A 21,241-nucleotide genomic window follows, 5' to 3' on the forward strand; every position below is an offset into this window, starting at 1 on the left:
CCTTGAGTACCCCCCCCCAGCACACATTTTTGTTGTAGCCCCAGACAAACACACCTGAGTCAACTCAGGGGGCCTGATGATTAGTTGACAAGTTAAATCAGGTGTGTTTGTCCGGGGCTACAATAAAACTGTACTGTTGGGGGTACTAGGGGACCGGAGTTGGGAACCACTGCCCTACAGTTTGATAGCATTAACCTTATGGGAATTTGCAATGCACCCCTTGACTTTGTGCATCTGAAGTAGAGAATAGCTTAACTCGCACATTGTTTAGCTATATGTTCTCAATTTAAAACCAATACCAGTAGACAATGTATGAGGCTAATCATTATACTAGATTTGGTATATGCCTTGTGCTGACATGAAATTGTTTAGTGCAAATCCAACCCTTGTAATCTAGGTGGTGAAACATCTGGAAGTAGGAGATGATGGGATCCTTCTCTTCAAACATACAACTACTACCACCAAGTTCAATGCCAGATACTTTTCTACGAGAAGGTCTGAGTGGCACTTGGATGGGCTACTGTGATAATGAAGATGTTTTGCCTAAGACTTCCACAACAATTACATTGTCTACGCTAAATGTGTTTAAATTGTAAAAGAAGGACAATAGTTGGGCTATAAGAAATGCTTTTTATTCAATGGGGCTAGGCAAAGCAGAGATAGCAAAATACATTCATTTCACCCATACGACAATATAGCCTATTATTAAAGTACAGTATGTTTACAATACAAACGATAGTCTTTTACAAGTTCCAAATTACACACACCACACACAGTTTAAGGGGGCAGTTTAGTCATGACGACAAGGTGAAGGTGCCCTCTACATATCTGACACAACAGAATCATTCAGATTGTCCAAAGCACAGCATATGACAACCATCTCGTATAACTGAGGGATGTCTCCTTTCATATCTGATCTTGCACATCTTCACAGTGGGAATCCAGTTGACATGGGTGTCTTGATAGAGGTCAGCTGGTGAACCTACAGTACATAAACAAATGAGAAACACACCTGATGTTAGAATATCACTTCTTCAGGTCACATATACCATCAGGGCTCTTAAGTATTTGGTTGTGTTTAATTCATTCAGGGTGTTTTATTGTCATATGGATATCATCTATTGTTGGACTGGAACAACCAAGTCAACACATTAGGTTGTCATATCCCATTGTGGCTTTTGTCATATGCTGTAATGGCCATACATTTTCCCTCCTCTTATGAAAAAACTTTTGGCACATTTTATAGGGCATTTTATATCATTTTATAGGGCTCTGGCAGTGCTCCTCCTGCTCAAAGGCGGAGGTAGCGGTCCTGCTGCTGGGTTGTTGCCCTCCTACGGCCTCCTCCACGTCTCCTGATGTACTGGCCTGTCTCCTGGTAGCGCCTCCATGCTCTGGACACTACGCTGACAGACACAGCAAACCTTCTTGCCACAGCTCGCATTGATGTGCCATCCTGGATGAGTTGCACTACCTGAGCCACTTGTGTGGGTTGTAGACTCCGTCTCATGCTACCACTAGAGTGAGAGCACCGCTAGCATTCAAAGTGACCAAAACATCAGCCAGGAAGCATAGGAACTGAGAAGTGGTCTGTGGTCACCACCTGCAGAATCACTCCTTTATTGGGGGTGTCTTGCTAATTGCCTATAAATTTCCACCTTTTGTCTATTCCATTTGCACAACAGCATGTGCAATTTATTGTCAATCAGTGTTGCTTCCTTAGTGGACAGTTTGATTTCACAGAAGTGTGATTGACTTGGAGTTACATTGTGTTGTTTAAGTGTTCCCTTTATTTTTTTGAGCAGTGTATTAGACTACAAAGGGAAAGCACAGCCTCGGAGCTGCGCAGTGACACGAGCCTATCAGGCGAGCGAATAACTTCTATGCTCGCTTCGAGGCAAAGCAACACTGAAGCATGCATGAGAGCATCAGCTGTTCTGGATGACTGTGTGATCACGCTCTCTGTAGCCGATGTGAGTAAGACTGTTTTAAAGGTCAACATTCACAAGGCCGCAGGCCCTGATGGATTACCAGCAGGTGTACTCCGAGCATGCACTGACACCTGGCAAGTGGTCTTCACTGACATTTTCAACCTGTCCCTGACCGAGTCTGTAATACAACATGGTTTCAAGCAGACACCATAGTCCCTGTGCCCAAGAACACCAAAGTTAACCTGCCTAAATGACTACCGACCCGTAGCACTCACATCTGTAGCCATGAATGCTTTGAAAGGCTGGTCATGGCTCACATCAACACCATTATCACAGAAACCCTAGACCCCATCCAATTTGTATACCACCCCAACAGATCCACATATGATGCAATCTCTATTGCACTCCACACTGCCCTTTCCACCTGGACAAAAGGAACACCTACTTGTTTGTGATAATGCTGTTCATTGACTACAGCTCAGCGTTCAACACCATAGTGCCCTCAAAGGTCATCACTAAGCTAAGGACCTGGGACTAAACCCTTCTCTGTAACAGAATCCTGGAGTTCCTGATGTTATTTATCAATTTTAACCCTGATGTCATTACACAGCTCTCTGGTCTTGGCCATTGTGGAGAGGTTGGAGTCTGTTTGAGTGTGTGGACAGGTGTCTTTTATACAGGTAACCAGTTCAAACAGGTGCAGTTAATACAGGTAATGAGTGGAGACAGGAGGGCTTCTTAAAGAAAAACTAACACGGTCTGTGAGAGCCGGAATTCTTACTGGTTGGTAGTGATCATTTATTATACTTTATGTCATGCAATAAAATGCAAATGAATTACTTAAAAATCATACAATTTTTGTTTTAGATTCCGTCTCTCACAGTTGAAGTGTACCTATGATAAAAAGTACAGACCTCTACATGCTTTGTAAGTAGAAAAATCGGCAGTGTATCAAATACTTGTTCTCCCTAATGTATTACCTCAACTAACCTGTGCCCCCGCACATTGACTCCGTACCGGTAGCCCCTGCATATAGCCTCGCTACTGTTATTTTATTGTTGCTCTTTCATATATATATTTTTTTACTTCAGTTTATTTTAGTAAATACTTTAACACGTATTTTTCTTAAATACTGCATTGTTGGTTAAGGGCTTGTAAGTAAGCATTTCACTGTAAGGCAACCTGTTGTATTCGGCACGTGACAAATAAAATTTGATTCGATTTTTGATATGGACGTCATATTGTACAATTTGTCTCCCCTTTTCAAGGGATCCAGCTTTTGTCAAATTATCGTAATATTTGACCTATCATGGCAGATTAGCAGAATTTACACAGCAGGTTAAGAGAATTAGGTTAAGGTTCAGAAAAAGTTAAGTTGTATTTTAGCTAAACCTTCTACATTAATTTCACAAAAGCTGGGTCCCTTTTAGCCAGGACCCCTTTTCGGCCTAGATTACATGGTTGCTTTCAAGACGAGGTCGTTTTTATTGATCTGTTATCAGTGTCAGTAGAGTATTATTTTAAAAAATTCTGCTAATGACTCCACTCCTATAAAGTGTAGTATAATTGCATTAAATGTTTGTCAAAAGCCACATTTTTCAGTGCAAAGGAAATGTAGCCTATGTCACTACGTGCTTATTAATAGCATAAATCATCACTATCCAATCTACTCATCACATTAGGAATAGTAGGCTTACATTAGTCGGCAAATGCAATACTAGAGGCATGTTTTAAAGGGGCATTATTAATGGTAAAAAATTATTTTGCTTCCCCAAAACTTGACACTCAAGCGCCACATGCTAATGACTAGACTACAAGCTATCCAGYTTAGCTAATTTCGGCTAACACATGGTTAGCAAAACAGTGAAACTAAACTTGAAATCGATCAGACTTGACTTACCAGTGATGAAATGATTAGAGCAAACCCTGTATTGACAGCTGTCTGGATTCAGGTCTTGATGGGCAAAAAGGTTTTTGCTTTTCTGACAGTTCTTCCAGCTTAAAAATATTAATTTAGAGCCTTGATTGTGTGGGACCTAAAGATTAAAATGTCACATAGCATCATCTGTAGGTGAAAAGGAAGACTTGAACAAATACAAATCACAGACCTCTAAAAATGGGTCCGTTTTATGTTTTTCATATGAATTAACACAAGTAAGCCTTTCGCTACACATATAACATCTGCTCAATGTGTATGTGACAATAACATCTGATTTGTGCTTTTCTTGGTGAATCACAACAGAGAAGCATAATGGTGATTGGTTTAATTTTTTAACTGTCTATTGCACAAAGACATGAGAAATAATTTGAAAAAATAAAAATAAATATCTTCAATATATCTGAACACATTCGAAATACAAAGTATGACAACCATTTCCTTACTCAGTATGGCAGTACTATTCCTGGTTAAGAAATAGCCTGAATGCTGGCATTGTGACAATGTCCTGTCATTTTGGGGAGTGAGAGAAAGATCCCAAATAGCTTATTATTATCATCAAGTCTTTCAGCCACAGGATATCATGGTGAACTGTTCTGAGTTGCAGGTCATGCTGTGCAGTATAATGTACACAAGTAAGAGTAGGACAAATCCCACAACAACCACTAAGCAGAACCTGGTCCCAAATGCGCTCTTACAACTACCTTCCTCCCCTTCCCTCATCCCATGTTCCTCCTCCATCCCTGTAGCCCTCTCATGGTGTTCTACTGGAAGGTAGGCGTTACACGGCAGCCGTATGAAGACAGGTGTGTATGGGACAGAGATGATGGCCATAGTGTCCGGGTCATCTAGGAGTTGGGAGACAGAGACCCCTGGGGGCAGAGTGGTGACACAGCGACACCAGGGGCAGCGCAGCTCACTCTGGCTCATCCTCATCTGGGTCAAGCACACTGAGCAGCAGGTGTGCTGGCAGTCCAGGAGCTTGGGCCTACGCCACGAACTGTAATAGTTGAAACAGATCTGACATTCTAACATGGAGTCTTGTTGTAAGATCTGACAATCTAGAATGGACTCTTGTTGTGAGAGAGGTTCCATTATGATGAGTTTGGTCTGTTATGTCAAACCACAAACAGTCTGTGGTTCCCGCGGTATGAATATGCAGATTATGGAACCATAGATAGATTTACAGATGTTTCTGCTCTTGACGTCTCTCCTCCTCTCTTCTTTACAGATGTTGTGTCACAGTACTTAGTTTAATCCATGTCTGGCTCCATCAACCCTATTAGAGAGAAGACATTCGTCAAGTCAGTGTGTGATTCCGTAATCCTCATTAAATAACTCATACTGAAAAAGCAAAAATACTACTTGGTCATGTCCTGCCCACTGAGCTCTCTGTGTGTGTGTCCGCTTCAAGACCCTGTGACTATAAGAATAAAGCACAATAAGCCTATTTTGTCATTAACCAAAACAGGAAAATAACCTTAGCAAATGAGCAAACCTGTTTCTGATCTGGACTGGCAAGAATGTTGATCACTCAGCAGCCTAAGGCAAAGTTCCTGCATGACATTGCTGCACATTTCTTAAAGCAGCATTTTGTAACTTTTTTCTGCTCCAGTAAGTCACTAGTGGGCATCCAATGTGAAGCAAAAGTAATAATATTGAGCCTCTAGCCTGCCTGACAACAATTTTCCCTGTCGAGTCAGATTATCCCAACATATTCTGTGCTGTGGATAATGAGTGACGTGTTTCCGTAGTTTAGGGATATTCTAACTGGTAGGGGTATGATACCTAGCTAGCAGAGCCCATGTCCACACTTGGTGAGCAGAGATAGCTAGCTTACAGACATGGCAGATGCGAGGGGCCAACGACCTAACCCAGCAGCAGCTACTACTCCATTTACGCCAAAGACACAGAGAACTTTGGAGAGCAGACAGGCGAAAACGGAAAGCAATAAAGCACAGGCCAAGACGAGAGTAAACCTCGGATCTGCATTCACACTTTCTCTCTAACTGAATGCTCGGCTATGAAAAGCAAACTGACATTTACTCCTATGGTGCTGACCTGTTGCACCCTCTACAACCACTGTGATTATTATTATTAGACCCTCCTGGTCATCTATGAACGTTTGAACATCTTGGCCATGTACTGTTATATTCTCCACCCGGCACAGCCAGAAGAGAACTGGCCACCCCTCAGAGCGTGGTTCCTCTCTAGGTTTCTTCCTAGGTTCCTGCCTTTCTAGGGAGTTTTTCCTAGCCACCGTGCTTTCTACATCGCTTGCTGTTTGGGGTTTTAGGCTGGGTTTCTGTATAGCACTTTGTGACATCGGCTGAAGTAAAAACGGCTTTATAAATACATTTGATTGAAGGCATTCAAAAACGACCGAGTTTGCATATTTTCTGCTGAAAAGGTACGATATTGCTAACTAGATATAATATATTTCTAGATATAAAATTAAATGTCGGTTTTGATATTTAGATGTAAATATTCATGTGAGGGCTCTATTTTGGATTACTTGTTTTTATTGTTGTTTTCAAGACACGCATCCAATAGTTCGTATTAGCTAGCTTGATGTTGTTAGCTGACTGACATTGGTTTGTTTAATTTGATTATAAAATGTGGCTTCACAAGATAGTCGTTACTAGCCAACTTGTGTATAACGTTACTTGACCTTGTGTTATATTTCTGAAGTATGTGATCTGAAAGTCATGTTGATATTGGTTAGCTCTAGCTAGCTAGCTACTTTTCTTCACACTAGTCAACTGGCAYGGAAATGCCTAGCCATGATTATAAAGCCCAGTTCAGATATGTAAATTGAGACACGACGCAAGTTTGTTTAATCTGAGCAGTCTAGTTTTAGGACGTGTGATTTCTTTGGTTGGAGTTTCCAAGATTCAAATCTTTAGCCGAAGTCTTGCGACGAGACGGATCCATTTAGCCAATCAAAGAACAGTGCACTAACATTCTGTGTTCAGTCAAGCAGCTAGCCAAGCAGAGCGCTAGCTAGCTTTTTTGCTGCACATATCTAGTCTAGCTTGCTGATATTTACAATAGTATCCAGCTGCAGCCCCGCAGCAGCCTGTGACTAAAACCAGTTTGACGCTAAAACCAATTCTATCACCATCTACTGGCAGTGGTTAATCCCTACCACATACATGTGAACTCCTCTTATTTCCTAGATTACATTCCTTGCTCCCTTTCCTTCTTTCTTTTCCTCCTTCCACTTCATCTCCTCCTTTACTAGCTTAATTTCCTATCTCCTTACCTTTCCTATTTTTCCTTTCTTAGCCTCTTCTCCATCCCATAAATCCCTTTACATCATCTCCTTTCCTAAATCCTTTCCACCTTCCTGGCGCCTAACCAAAATAATGGTCAACGGGGCATTTTTATGCATGACCATTAGCATGATGGGATGTTAATTGCTTAATTAACTCTAGAACCATACCTGTGTGGAAGCACCTGCTTTCAATATACTTTTTATCCCTTTATTTTGGCAGTTACCTGTATGTGGTAGTGATTAACCACAGCCAGTAGAGAGGAAAGGAAGAAAGGAGGAAAGGGAGTGAGGAAAGGAATCTAGGAAAGAAAACGATTTCATATGTATGTGGTAGGGATTAACCAAAGCCAGTAGATGGCGATAGTATTGGTTTTAATGACAGGCTAGTTTTAGTCGCAGGCTGCTGTGGGGCTGCATCTCAATATTTATCTAATGCATGTATTTCATGACACTCCTTTGCTACAAACTGTCTCAACTGCAAGTCTTGTCTTCAGTTTTGCCAATTTAGCGACAAGAGAAGGGATTGTGCGGCGGGAGAGGGGGCGAAAATGCTACATTGTGCCACAAAAATAGTTGGCAAAACTGCTCGTCGTCTTGAGCTGTTGTAGCCTACAACACATCATTCTAAAACTAACTATGGTAGTTTGATCTCGTCTGGTCTMATGCCGGCTGTTGAATCTGAACTGGGCTTCATTACTTGATGTTCAAGCTCTAGAAAATATATTTTCAGATATAATTTCAGTCATAAAATAAATAAATCTACATCAATGCCTGGCATGCCTGTATTTCCAGCCCCACCATTGTCGAGTATAGGAGCAGAATCAGATTGGTAAGCACAGACTTTAACGATGGATTTTTTACCTTGTCTGTTCCATAATTTTGTTTCACCTAGCTGGCCAAGAAGAGGAATAATTTACCGAATAACAAAGTAGACTTCTTATAATGATAGGCATCTATGTAGCTCAGCTGTTTAGGAAAATTAACTATCCAGGATTTACTTTGAGTATTGAGGACATACCATCCCAATTTTWGCCTAATGCACAGAGTATGTTATTCCCTATTTGAGCAAGCTCAAAAGGTATGCTACACATGTATTGAGTATAAAAGTAACATTCCATAATAACAATATTAGGTAGGTGCTTACATTTATCCTATTTCACACATGTACAAGTAGAAACAGTCATCAACATTTTAAAATGGTTAAAACAATTCTAATAAAAGCAACAATTGTACAATGGATGAAAATACTCCAAACTTTTAGAATTCTTAAAATCCATCAGATATTGACTGAATGATAGCACATAATGGTCGCCTCGCTTCACGTTCGCGATGGTTGCCTTGCTTCACATTCTTAGGAAACTACGCAGTATTTTGTTTTTTTAATGTATTTTTCTTACATTAATACCCCAGGAAATATTAAGTCTTATTACATACAGCCGGGAAGAACTATTGGATATAAGAGCAACGTCAACTCACCAACATTACGACCAGGAATACGACTTTTCCGAAGCGGTTCCTCGGTTTGGACCACCACCCAGGACAATGGATCGGCTCCCAGTAGGCGACCCAAAACAACGACGCCGCAGAAGGGGCAGACGGCGCGGTCTTCTGGTTAGGCTCCGTAGACAGGCTCGTCGCTCACGAGTATACTACTTGCCAATGTCCAGTCTCTTGACAACAAGGTAGACGAAATTCGAGCAAGGGTTACCTTCCAGAGAGACAGAGATTGTAACATTCTCTGCTTCATGGAAACATGGCTCACTCCGGATATGTTAGAGTCGGTAGAGCCACCCGGTTTCTTCATGCATCGCGCCGACAGAAACAAACATCTCTCTGGTAAGAAGAAGGGTGGGGGTGTATGCCTTATGATTAACGAGTTGTGGTGTGTTCATAACAACTTACAGGAACGCAAGTCCTTTTGTTCACCTGACCTAGAATTCCTTACAATCAAATGCTGACCGCATTATCTACCAAGGGAATCCTCTTCGATTAAAAATAACTTAATTGGACTCTATGTAAACTGGAAACCATATATCCTGAGGCTGCATTTATTGTAGCAGGGGATTTTAACAAAGCTATTCTGAAATCAAGGCTCCCTAAATTTTATCAGTATATCGAATGCACGACACGGGCTGGCAACATTCTGGATCATTGCTACTCTAACTTCCACGACACATACAAAGCCCTGTAATAAAGTGTATCTCTAATTGAGAACCAATCTAGGCAGCCATAGACATACAAACACCTAGACAAGACACTGACCCATTAAACCAACTATGGCTGGCGGGSGACTCTGGCTGCTCATGGCTGGCGGGCGACTCAGATGGCGCTGGGCAGACGGATGGCTCAGATGGAGCTGGGCATACGGATGGCTCAGATGGAGCTGGGCATACGGATGGCTCAGATGGAGCTGGGCATACGGATGGCTCAGATGGAGCTGGGCAGACGGGCAGTTCAGGCGCCGCTGGGCAGACGGCAGACTCTGGCCGGCTGAGGCGCACTGTAGGCCTGTAGGCCTACCTGAAGGCTAGTGCGGGGAGAAGGAACAGGGCATACTGGACCCTGGAGACGCACATTAGGCCTAGGGCGTGGTGCCGGAACTGGTGGTACCGGGCTGGGGACACGCATCTCAGTGCTAGTGCGGGGAGAAGGGACAGGGCATACTGGACCCTGGAGACGCACATTAGGCCTAGTGCGTGGTGCCGGAACTGGTGGTACCGGGCTGGGACACACGCATCTCAGGGCTAGTGCGGGGAGCAGCAACAGGATGCACAGGACTCTGGAGACGCACCAGGCTCTGGAGACGCACAGGAGGCTTGGTGCGTGGTGCCGGAACTGGTGGTACCGGGCTGGAGACACGCACCATAGGGCGAGTGCGTGGAGGAGGAACAGGGCTCTGGAGACACACTGGAAGCCTGGTGCGTGGTGTAGGCACTGGTGGTACTGGGCTGGGGAGGTGGCGCCGGAAATACCGGACCGTGCAGGCGTACTGGCTCCCTTGAGCACTGAGCCTGCCCAACCTTACCTGGTTGTATGCTCCCCGTCGCCCGACCAGTGCGGGGAGGTGGAATAACCCGCACCGGGCTATGTAGGCGAACCGGGGACACCATGCGTAAGGCTGGTGCCATGTAAGCCGGCCCGAGGAGACGCACTGGTGGCCAGATGCGTTGGGCCGGCTTCATGACATCCGGCTCAATACTCAATCTAGCCCGGCCGATACGAGGAGCTGGTATGTACCGCACCGGGCTATGCACACGTATAGGAGACACCATGCGCTCTATTGCGTAACACGGTGTCTGCCCGTACTCTCGCTCTCCACGGTAAGTACAGGGAGTATGTGCAGGTCTCCTACCTGACTTCGCCACACTCCCTTTTAGTGCCTACCTGCACTCACCTGCCCGGTCTACACTGCCTCATTAATTACTGTTGTTGTCACATTCTGTGTCAATAGCAGGATGGCCTTGGATTAAAAATTAACACGCTTGGCTTTAGATTACACACATCTATACATACTTTAAGTTTTTTGCGAAATCAGACAATGTCACTATAACTAATTTTTCGGAAGATGCTTTCATTTCAGCGCATATAATTTGTAAACATTTAAACGATTCCCTGATGAAAGACATTGACCCCATTTCAGCCATTACCGGGATGTGTTTGACAGAACATTAAACATTTACATGGTCGCAACATTAAAGGGAAAAAACGACAGGCACAAGCACATGTATGAAAGAGTCGCAAGCGTAAAATTTAAGCAAGGAACTAGAGATGGCTGAAAAATACAGATCTAAGGTGGGTGGGGCATGCACGTTGCTAGTACAAGTGTACATACAGTATATTATACGCATGTATGAATTGAAAATTCATTTTTTTTGCATAGCCCACTCTCCTGAGAGTGGGGTCACGGCCAGGGATCAGCCATTGACGACGACCCTATAGCAATTAAGGTTTTAAGTGCCTTGCTCAAGGGCTCCTTAACAGCTTCTACCCCAAGCCATAAGACTGCTGAACAATTAATCGAATGGCCACCCAGACTATTTACATTGACCCCTCCCCCCATTTGTTTTTAAACTGAAGCTACTCGCTGTTTATTATCAATGTAGTCCCTTTACCCCTACCTACATTTTTTATTTATTAAATATTTTCTTCACTATATTTTTTGAACTGCATTGTTGGTTAAGGGCTTGTAAGTAAGCCTTGTATTTGGCGCATGTGACAAATAAAATTAGATCAACAGATTTTTCACCTAGCCCGAACCAGCAACCTCTAAGTTACTGCTCTTAACCACTAGACTACCTGTCGCTCATTATATTGAATGACTGTAAACATTAATTCTTCATTCTGCCTAACAGCCTCCTTTTCCAATAAAAAATAAAATACTAACTCCTTTCATCCTAAACTGAATATTTACCCTGAAAATCTAAGACTGATGGTAATCAAACGAAATTCTGTCAAACGCTGCATATTACACAGGCATCCCAATTCTGATATTTATTCCGCTAATTGGCTTTTTGACCAATCACATCAGCTCTTTTCAAGTCAGCTCTTTTTCAGAGCTGATCTGATTGGCTGACATTGAGAAAAAAAAATCTTAATTTTTACTTTACCTTTTTCCCCCTGCTCTGGCCTCCATTGATTTAGTCACCTTAATTCTGGCCATCCTACAACGGTAAACACCATAATAACTCAACTAATTATGATAGAGACATGAGTTTTGGATCATTGGCTTTCATAGAGGATTATCTACACAGTTAACATATTTTACCCATTGGTCAAAAGATGTGTGTTTGATTGGACACCCTATAAATTATGATGAACTTCACAGGGTGGTGAAAGTGCACGGTGATGAGCTTGATGCTCCTTTGCAATAAATATTGAGGGTTTTGGTGACATGTTGACCTTTACTTGTATCTGTGAGCTGTTGGCTAGAGCGCACATGCCAAGACCAGAGTAGGCACATTTGCTATTTAACCCATCAGTCTTTGTACCAAAACTATCGATAGTTGAAAATGCGATGGAAACGCATTGAACTTTAGATTTGTATTCAGGAAGATGACAACTTGTGTGCCCTATGTCATCATGCACTTTTTTTATGGCAACAAGTCAGTTTGGTGGAAACACTGGTGGGAAAATGCACATATTTTCTTCATGCGGAATTTTGAATAATCGCATGACAATATGTCGCAAAATGGATGACAACCTAGCTGCTGATAGTAATGAAATCCTATGGACAAAATACAAATATGATTCTCTTTCATCTACAGGAGACTGTGTCTACACATTGAAAACCGGAAAGGACTATCCCATAACTTCAGAGAGGAATCTCAATTGGGGCTTCCAAGGAGAATGACCTGAGATCAGATGAACCAAGACTCCCTGAAGAGCCACCACAAACATCGGCTCAGGAAGCAACCAGCTCTTCTCCCCTTTCTTTAAAAGGACAGCTCTTGCAATTTAGCCTGCAATGATAATTAGAACACCCTAGAAATAACCCCCTTGATAGACACCCTTCTTCGAAAATCAAAACAGAAAACATTCCATACTGATATCTTTGAGGCATAAAACATACTCATTCTGCTCCACGGACTCACGAAAAATAGGACCACTTCTTGTGACTCTGACCGTTGCCACATTATCCTCCAACGCTTCCCAGTTTTTCCTCAAGACGACAAAGGAGGAAACGAGAAGTAAATTACCTGAGCTTTCGCCATTGTCAGACTTCCCGGGAAGTGTGAATATATATATACATATATAAAATGAGTGATGCACCGAAATTACATTTTTGGCCGATACCGATACCCAATACTTTCCTTGCCAAAAAACCCGATACCCGATATTTGAAACTTTAATTGCCTTTAAAGCATTCTAGTATAGTTAAATAGTTAACACACACACGGACGCAGCGGTCTAAGGCATCTCAGTGCAAGAGGCGTCACTACAGTCCCTGGTTCGAATACCAGTAAAACATAATCAAAACCTATTTCTTTCACTTACTTGCTGTGCTGTTTCATTGTTCAGTCGTTTCATTCTCAACCAGGATTTCGATGGAATGCCGTTTGGGTCTTTGCTTGTCAAAAAATAAACTATTTAACGTGTCAAATAATCTCGTTGACCAATCAGGACCTGAATATGACTGCACGCCACAAACTTAATGAACGCCTCAAATTATTATGTAGTTATTCACATTGATTACACCATCACTCGTATTTCATGTCACAACGATTCATCGATACGTATGCTATGATGCTGGTAAAGTTGTCTCGCGCACCTACAGTGCTGGTCATAAAAAAAACAGTTAAACTAGCTCATGGATGTGTAGCAGTGTGATGTTGTTCCCCTAGATTATGCACCAAGTTGCACACAAGAATCAGTTCAAATAGGCCAGGTAGCAGCTCAGCTATCTTCTGGCGCCAGTACCCGTTGCAAGTCTTCCAATGTAATCTACTGAAGTCCCAAAAACGTTTCTGACGCAGTCAAAGTAATATCCAGTTTCTTTGACACCGGCAATGAGCACCACAGAAATCCACCTTTTTAAACACAGTGTACCTTTTGACTGGCAGCAAACATTTACTACAGGCTGTGGTGCATCCACTACCATATCTTCACGAGTGTCATTTGTTTTCTCAACTCTTTCTCCAACAGACTTTCTTCTTTTTCTCCATTCACCCAGCGAGTCAGACGCCAGGCACAAACCATACCAGGATTTCTCTTCAGGTATTCAACCTGAACATAAATCGTCACCCCTGAGATGACTCCTTCGATGAGCGCTCTGCGCCGAAGTTCAAAGCACGATACTTCTGTTGTCCGGATTCTTTTGAGGCCCACTGCAATCCTTCCTCTGTTCTTCAGAAATAAAATTAATCAGAATAAGACCACACTCCTGGTCACTCTGACAGACTCCAATTTTCCCAGCGCATACTTCACCATTCAACACCTCAATCCAGTCTCCCACATATGCATTCTTACTCAACAAAACAGATCCCAACAAGAAACGATTAATTATCCAACATAAACATATACTCCACTCCAACTTTAGGCAATTTTCTTTTTGTTCCATTTTTGGACTATTGTCCATTCAGAACATTCATCTTCACCAACACCTGTACACACATTGTTACACATGCAACTTTTGATTCGAACTCGGCATACACTTTCGCCATCTCTCCCTGCCAAACGAGCGCTGTCGTTTCTGGAAAACGGTGTTCAAATAGGCAAAAAAATAAATAATCTGCATTATTGCCACAGGGGTCTCCAAAAACACCTGTACACACATTGTTACACATGCAGTGCAGCTTCAACAAGGCAATCKTATGGGCTTAGTTCAGGTTGAAGTTAAACTGAAGAAGCAGTCGTGAGATCCAGAATGCATGTCTACCCCACCCCACCAAAAAAAGCACATGAAAATAGTTAGTACTGACATACCAACCAAACCAGTTCACCAGCTTCTCTAAATAAGACACATACGCATAGTACAATTATCGCTCTAGCAGCAGTAGGGATACCGTGCTGTAACCTGGTTACCACAGTTACTACAGTGGCCTATCCCAAGTGCTAAGGTTTGTGCAAAGAACATTAACTTKAATTAGCCAACTTAGCCTTCTAGGACAAAGTCCTTGGACTTTCCATACGCAAGATAATGCTTTGCCACTAACTTCAAAATGGTAAATATGAAGTCTAAATTGAAATTCATCTGAAAATGGCTCTGTGAATACCTGGATRGAGCTGTAATTTGACAGCAAAATATTACATGAAGCCACACATTAGGCTTTATAATAGTAAAGTTAAAAGGCATGTCTCTAATTTAAAGGTTATGTAAACACTGAATGCCATAAAAAGTAGGCTTCTTTTTCCATTGATACAAGCAGTATCTGCAATTGCTGTATTGGATTTTGGCATTCGAGCATGTAGACATAATCGGCTTTGAACTTGAACTGAGGCGAGCATACACAACAGGCAACTTTTCAAGGTAGACAGCCTACTGAACAAGGTTCGGAATTGCACATGCAAACTGAAACTACACCGCAAACCCACATATCAGTCAGCAACTAAAGAACCGACATGCAGACCATCTTACCGTACTTTGTGATGCCAGTCCTACGGAACATCTGTTCCTTGTTTTGTTGCAGTGATTCTTGTAGTAGCCTGTTTGTTTTGACCAAGTTAAACACACACCCTCGATCTCCTGTTCAGTCAAAACAATGAGAGGATTCTATTATCTGGCCCGGGTTACCCCGGTGGGAGGAGTTTGCTAGTGGTGAAAAGTGATTGCATTAGTTTTGGAACCGGGCTGCCTTCCGGGGTGAGCCTCGGTGCTTTTGCCAGTTCACGTCAATGGGCAATAGACCGGTGCACCGCGGCTCAGGTTAATAGAACTCCCTCATTGTTCTGTCTGAAGTTAGCCGCGCCTACCTACCACATGGTGAGTAAACTACTTCACAACCTTATTTATCAGGATGAGTATTGGATACTTTTTAGATGACAATTTTTATGTAAATATTTAAATTCCTCACTTGGGACTACTAGACAAGGAATCTGCAGTGCCTTTTGCAACCGATAGTGAATAAATCTTGCTTCTGTGAAGTGTTGTGTCTATAGAATTCAGCTGTCATCAGTAGGAGTCCAAAATACCTCACTGATCATAATCCCCATTTCCATCCACATTTCAAATGTTTCATTTCAAATGCCTCCACCACACCACATTCTGCCAAGTAGCGTCCTTCTCCAAAGATGGGGGGAAAAAAGACTAACTCCCTTCACCTTAAACTGAATGTACCCTGGAAATCTAAGACTACCCACTGGGCACACACTGGTTGAATCAACGTTGTTTCTGAACCAATATGGAAAATACATTACATTGATTACATCTGTGCCGAGTGGGTAGCTAGGTTTGTTATCCTATTGGTGACAGATTTGAAGCGAATATTCAAAAATCCACATAAAAACAAATTGCACTTTTTCCCACCAGAGATGTGTTTCCATAAAATTGACTTGTTGCAGATAAAAGTATTTGCATGATCTCGTAGTGCACATAAAAAAATACTTTTGCGGTTAAAKTCCCCATGTACCGAATAAAACATACAAGTTAAATGGGTTTCCATCGCATGTTCAACTCTACTGATGGTTTTGTCACAAAAAAATATTGTGTTATGAGCCAGTCTCTGGTCTTGGCACATGCGCTCTAGCCAACATCTCGCAGATAAATTGAGATTATTATGGACAAAATAGCGAGATTATTTTTATTTGTCAAACCGCAGCCAAGCATCGATATTTGTCGCCAGAATAAGACCCTCAATATTTATTGGAAAGGAGCATCAAGCTCATCACGTGCACTTTCACCACCCTGTGAAATTCATCATAATTGATTTCATCTGTAGCCTAATAAAGTGCATGCTTTCTTGAGTTGTAGTGGGAGGACCACACAACATCCCACTGAGCACACACTGGTTAAATCAGCGTTGTTTCCACGTCATTTCAATGACGTTACACTGAACCAATGTGTAGTAAATGTTGAATTGACACCCAGTGGAATATCATCACGTGACTCCAAATTTACTTCTATATGATGGTTATTATATTAATATTTGTGCATAAAAGTGTTTCCACCTGCATTTCTCGCATAGTGAATTAAACCGACACAAAAAGATCCCACCATGTCTAGGTATTTTCTTTTGTCGACATTTGGAAAGTTTACAGACACATTACCTGTTTCTCTTAGATCTGTCATTATATTTTTTTATCCGTCATGTACTTTACTCGCATAAAAAGGTTGGATCTTCAAAGGCAATTCTGTAATAGGCTGCATTTTACGCAGCCATAGTTGTCAAATGCTAAAAGCGTATACCAGAGTACGATTGGGATTTATAGAGTTTTCTGATTTGTTGTCTATCTAGGTCTACATCGGAGCTGGAGTCCTTCCTGATCTACATACACATGTATGCAGTTTGCTTTCCCTTCTTCAGTCTCTGGAGATTTGCTTTTCTTCCTCCACTCTTTGGAGAAAAATGTGTATGATGTAAAACCCCCAAATATCAATTAGTAGAACTCATTACAATATAATACATGTTATCGCTGTTATATTTTCAACAGATATCAACACTACAGTTCTATAACTGTATAGACAAAATACTCACCAAATATTCTCTTTCAGCTACATGAGACTGTGTCTACGCATTGAAAACTGCATAGGACTACACATCCATCCCAGAACAAGAGCACTGTTGAGAAGAACGGCTCTCACTTGGGACTTCCAAGGAGATTGATCCTGAGATAAGATGAACCAAGACTCCCGAAGTGCCACCACCAACAATGGCTGAGCTGCTACAACTTTGAGGAGAAGTCGCCACGCAACACAAGATGCAGTTAGCACACCTGAGCATTCCCTATTGTCAGACTTCCCGGGAAGTGTGAAAACCTACAGAGTACTCAGAAATGTTGTTGAAAGTGGTGGGCCTACAACCAAACATATAAATCATATGTAAATAAGGGAAGTTTGTGTGGGCAACAAACTTGTGTGAGAAACAATATTTGTGCTTTCTTTATCTAGCATATAGGCATCATTATTTTAATTTTGGAAAGGTTTTCGAATTATTTACTAAGCTGTTATCTTTTTCTTGAAATCTATACTATTGACAGTTTTCACATCAAATTAGCAGACCTACAGTTGGGTATATATCCAGAAAAATGGATGAACTACTCTGGTGTAAATACAGTACAAAACAAGTCGGTCTGATTACACAGATAAGGTCAAATAAAGTTTTATTAGAGAGATAAACAAAAATACAAGTAATTTCTGTAACCTTCTCCAAATAAAAAAAGCACAGTAAGGCACGTGTCAAACTCATTCCATGGAGGGCTGAGTGTGTGGGATTTCACTCCTCCCTTGTACTTGATTGATTAATTAAGGTCACCAATTAGTAAAGAACTTCCCTCAACTGGTTGTCTTAAATTAAAGGAAAAACCCAATACCTGCAGACATTAAACCCTCCATGGATTGTGTTTGACACATGAAGAATAAAGTACAGTGTAGTGGTGGAAAGTTCAACTGTTATGTAAACATACTTGGTAATAAATAAATGGAATAGTGCAGCGGTGAAATGGCCGCAGTTGTGTGTCGTAAGGTGTAGAAGTCTCGCTGCAATTCAGGCAGGTGCACCAGCAAGGTTGTCTGTGGTCTGGGATGTCTGGAGACCCTGGGATACCTCTCTGGTATTCAAAAATCAGGTAGACTGGAAGCGACCAGCTCAAGCACCTCTCCCCTTTCTTCCAAGGACAGTCGTTGTAATTTAGCCTGTAATTGTATAAAAAAAAGCAACATAACATTACAGAATGCAACCAAATGCTGTGTGATGTGATTTGAATGTTGTGAAACGGGTAAACAGTACCACAGGTGAAAGATTTTTACTAACCTTCATCTCGGTCAGCCTCTCCTTGCAGTCGGTCTTCCTGTCCAATCATTTCTGCAATCCTGCCTGTGCCCCTGGACAGTCAGTTGCTCTTCTAAATTGTAATCCTACAGAAAAAAACATGTACACAACCCAAGTTGATAATCACCTGAAAAGAAAAGTGGACATTAGCTCTGTGAATACCTGGATGGAGCTTTAATTTGAAAGCAAAATATTACATGAAGCCAAACATTACTACAATATAGCTTAATTCATGAAGTTAAAACTTTTTTAGAACTGAAAGACGATGGCCAGAGCTTACCCATGATGTTGCACAATGATTTAAGTCAATAAGTCATCGTTTTAGTCAAAGTGTACAAAACATTAGGAACACCTGATCCTTCCATGACAGACTGACCAGGTGAATCCAGGTGAATGCTATGATCCCTTATTGATGTCACCTATTAAATCCACTTCAATCAGTGTAGATGGGGAGGAGACAGGTTAAAGAAGGATTTTTAAGCCTCAAAATATTTGGGACATGGATTGTGTATGTGTGCCATTCAGAGGGTAAATGGGCAAGACAAAGTATTTAAGTGCCTTTGAACAGGGTATGGTAGTAGGTGCCAGACACACTGGTTTGAGTGCGTCAAGAACTGCAACGCTGCTGGGTTTTTATGCTCAACAGTTTACAGTGTGTATCAAGAATGGTCCACCACCCAAAGGACATCCAGCAACTTGACACAACTGTGGGAAGCATTGGAGTCAACATTGGTCAGCACCCCTGTGGAACGCTTTCGACACCTTGTAGAGTTCATGCCCCAACGTATTGATGCTGTTCTGAGGGCAAAAGGAGGTGCAACTCAATATTAGGATGGTGTTCCTAATGTTTTGTAAACTCAGTGTGTTTGGCTTGAAGAGCCAAATCTGAATGGCCCACTCCATGCAAATCTGTGTGAATGGAACAACTTCTTTTTAGTTTATGTTTCATTTCAGGGTTTTATTTCATTGTTACCACCCACCAGCATGGCTCTGTTTATTAATCAGAAACAGCTGCAAAGTTCTTCCTCTTCGCAACTGAGATGAGCCAAACAACCTTGTGTCCACTTGGCCGATTGAGTCATGGAGTAGATTGACATAGGGGAGAAAATCTTAGGGTTTTGCACCTCCACCTTTTTTTTACCAGAAAGTCATAATCCATTGGATWAAAAAAATATATATATTATAAATATTTTTTTATATATCTGACCATTTTATAAATGGAATAATTGCTTGATATGATAGTATTTTGCAAACCCGCTCCCCTCGACGCCCCAAAATGAATGTTTTTGACCACTATAGTTCTGCTTCACTACACGCTCCACTGCTTTGACTGGTGTGACGTTAGCTAAACAGCACAAGTATCTATCCAGATAATGAAGAGGCACCAGCAATAGAAAATGCAAGGAAATTATAGTAACATGTCATTTGTGGCGTGCATGATCATGACCTTACAACCCACAACTGCTGCCATTTCACTGCTACACTATTCAATTTATGTATTACCATGTACTGTATGTTCACATAAAAGTTTAACACATTCCACGACTACACTGTACTTTATTCTTCATTTGGATCCCAATTATGAAAAATATTCCATTTGGTAATACTGTATCTAAGAGTATTTATTTTTTATTTTTTTCTCAGTCTGGGTGATATCAGTTCAGTACTTTATCAGAATATTTCCCTTACACTGTGCTTTTGTTATTCGGAGGAGGTTACAGAGACTACCTTGTATTCTTGTTTTTCTCCATAATAAGACTTGATCTGACCTGATCAGTGTAATCGGACCGAGTTGTTTTGTACTGTTAAGTAAATAATTCTGAAACCATTCCAAAAGTAAAATAATGATGCCTATATGCTTGATAGAGAATGCACAAATATTGTTTCTCACACAAGTTTGTTGCCCACACAAACTTCCCTTATTTACATATGATTTATATGTTTGGTTGTAGGCCCACCTCTTTCAACAACATTTCTGAGTACTCTGTAGGTATTTAGACTTCCCGGGAAGTCTGACAACAGAGAAAGTGCAGGTCCTTCCCCATTCAAAGGTGTGCTAATTGCATCCTGTGTTGCGTGGCGACTCCTCATCAAAGTTGTAGCAGCTCAGCCAATGTTGGTGGTGGCACTTCAGGGAGTCTTGGGTCATCTGATCTAAAGATCATTCTCCTTGGTAGCCCCAGTTGAGAGCCCATTCTTCTCAACACTGCTCTTTAACGATCAAGGATGTATGCTATGTGACCAAAAGTATGTGGACACCTGCTCGTCGAACATGTCATTCCAAAATCATGGGCATTAATATGGAGTTGGCCCCCGCTTTGCTGCTATTACAGCCTCCACTCTTCTGGGAAGACTATCCACTAGATGTTGGAACAGTGCTGCGGGGACTTGCTTCCATTCAGCCATAAGAGTATTAGTGAGGTCGGCCACTGATGTTGGGCGATTAGGCATGGCTCGCAGTCAGCATTCCAATTCATCCCAAAGGTGTTCGATGGGGTTGAGGTCACGGCTCTGTGCAGGCCAGTCAAGTTCTTCCACACCGATCTCGACAAACCATTTCTGCATGGACCTCACTTTGTGCACCAGGGCATTGTCATGCTGGAACAGGAAAGGGCCTTCCCCAAACTGTTGCCACAAAGTTGGAAGCACAGAATCGTCTAAATTGTCATTGTAT

The 21,241-nt window shown here is 41.8% G+C and overlaps 1 protein-coding gene and 1 long non-coding RNA gene across 5 annotated transcripts; both read right to left on the reverse strand.

Moving 5' to 3' along the window:
- Positions 1-616: 616 nt before the first annotated feature.
- LOC111979424 (E3 ubiquitin-protein ligase RNF152) lies at positions 617-17,573 on the reverse strand. 4 transcript variants are annotated; one of them, XM_070448875.1, is made up of 4 exons: positions 17,275-17,573; positions 8,621-8,977; positions 3,832-5,146; positions 617-982 (listed from the first exon to the last, which is right to left on the reverse strand). In XM_070448875.1, the coding sequence occupies exon 3, from the start codon at positions 4,960-4,962 to the stop codon at positions 4,435-4,437; it is 528 nt and encodes a 175-aa protein (XP_070304976.1). In that variant the 5' UTR covers positions 4,963-5,146; positions 8,621-8,977; positions 17,275-17,573; the 3' UTR covers positions 617-982; positions 3,832-4,434. The 4 variants fall into 4 exon arrangements, with proteins under 4 accessions (XP_070304976.1, XP_070304975.1, XP_070304974.1 ...); XM_070448874.1 differs by lacking the exon at positions 8,621-8,977 and adding an exon at positions 15,224-15,326; XM_070448873.1 differs by lacking the exon at positions 8,621-8,977 and adding an exon at positions 15,219-15,326.
- Positions 17,574-18,010: 437 nt separating this feature from the next.
- Positions 18,011-18,943, reverse strand: LOC139029284 (uncharacterized). Its single transcript, XR_011481586.1, has 3 exons — positions 18,848-18,943; positions 18,550-18,694; positions 18,011-18,431 (listed from the first exon to the last, which is right to left on the reverse strand). It is a non-coding gene; the product is annotated as an uncharacterized lncRNA (long non-coding RNA).
- Positions 18,944-21,241: the final 2,298 nt, after the last annotated feature.

Source organism: Salvelinus sp. IW2-2015, linkage group LG19, assembly GCF_002910315.2.
Source record: "Salvelinus sp. IW2-2015 linkage group LG19, ASM291031v2, whole genome shotgun sequence".
Taxonomy (NCBI): Eukaryota; Metazoa; Chordata; class Actinopteri; order Salmoniformes; family Salmonidae; genus Salvelinus; species Salvelinus sp. IW2-2015.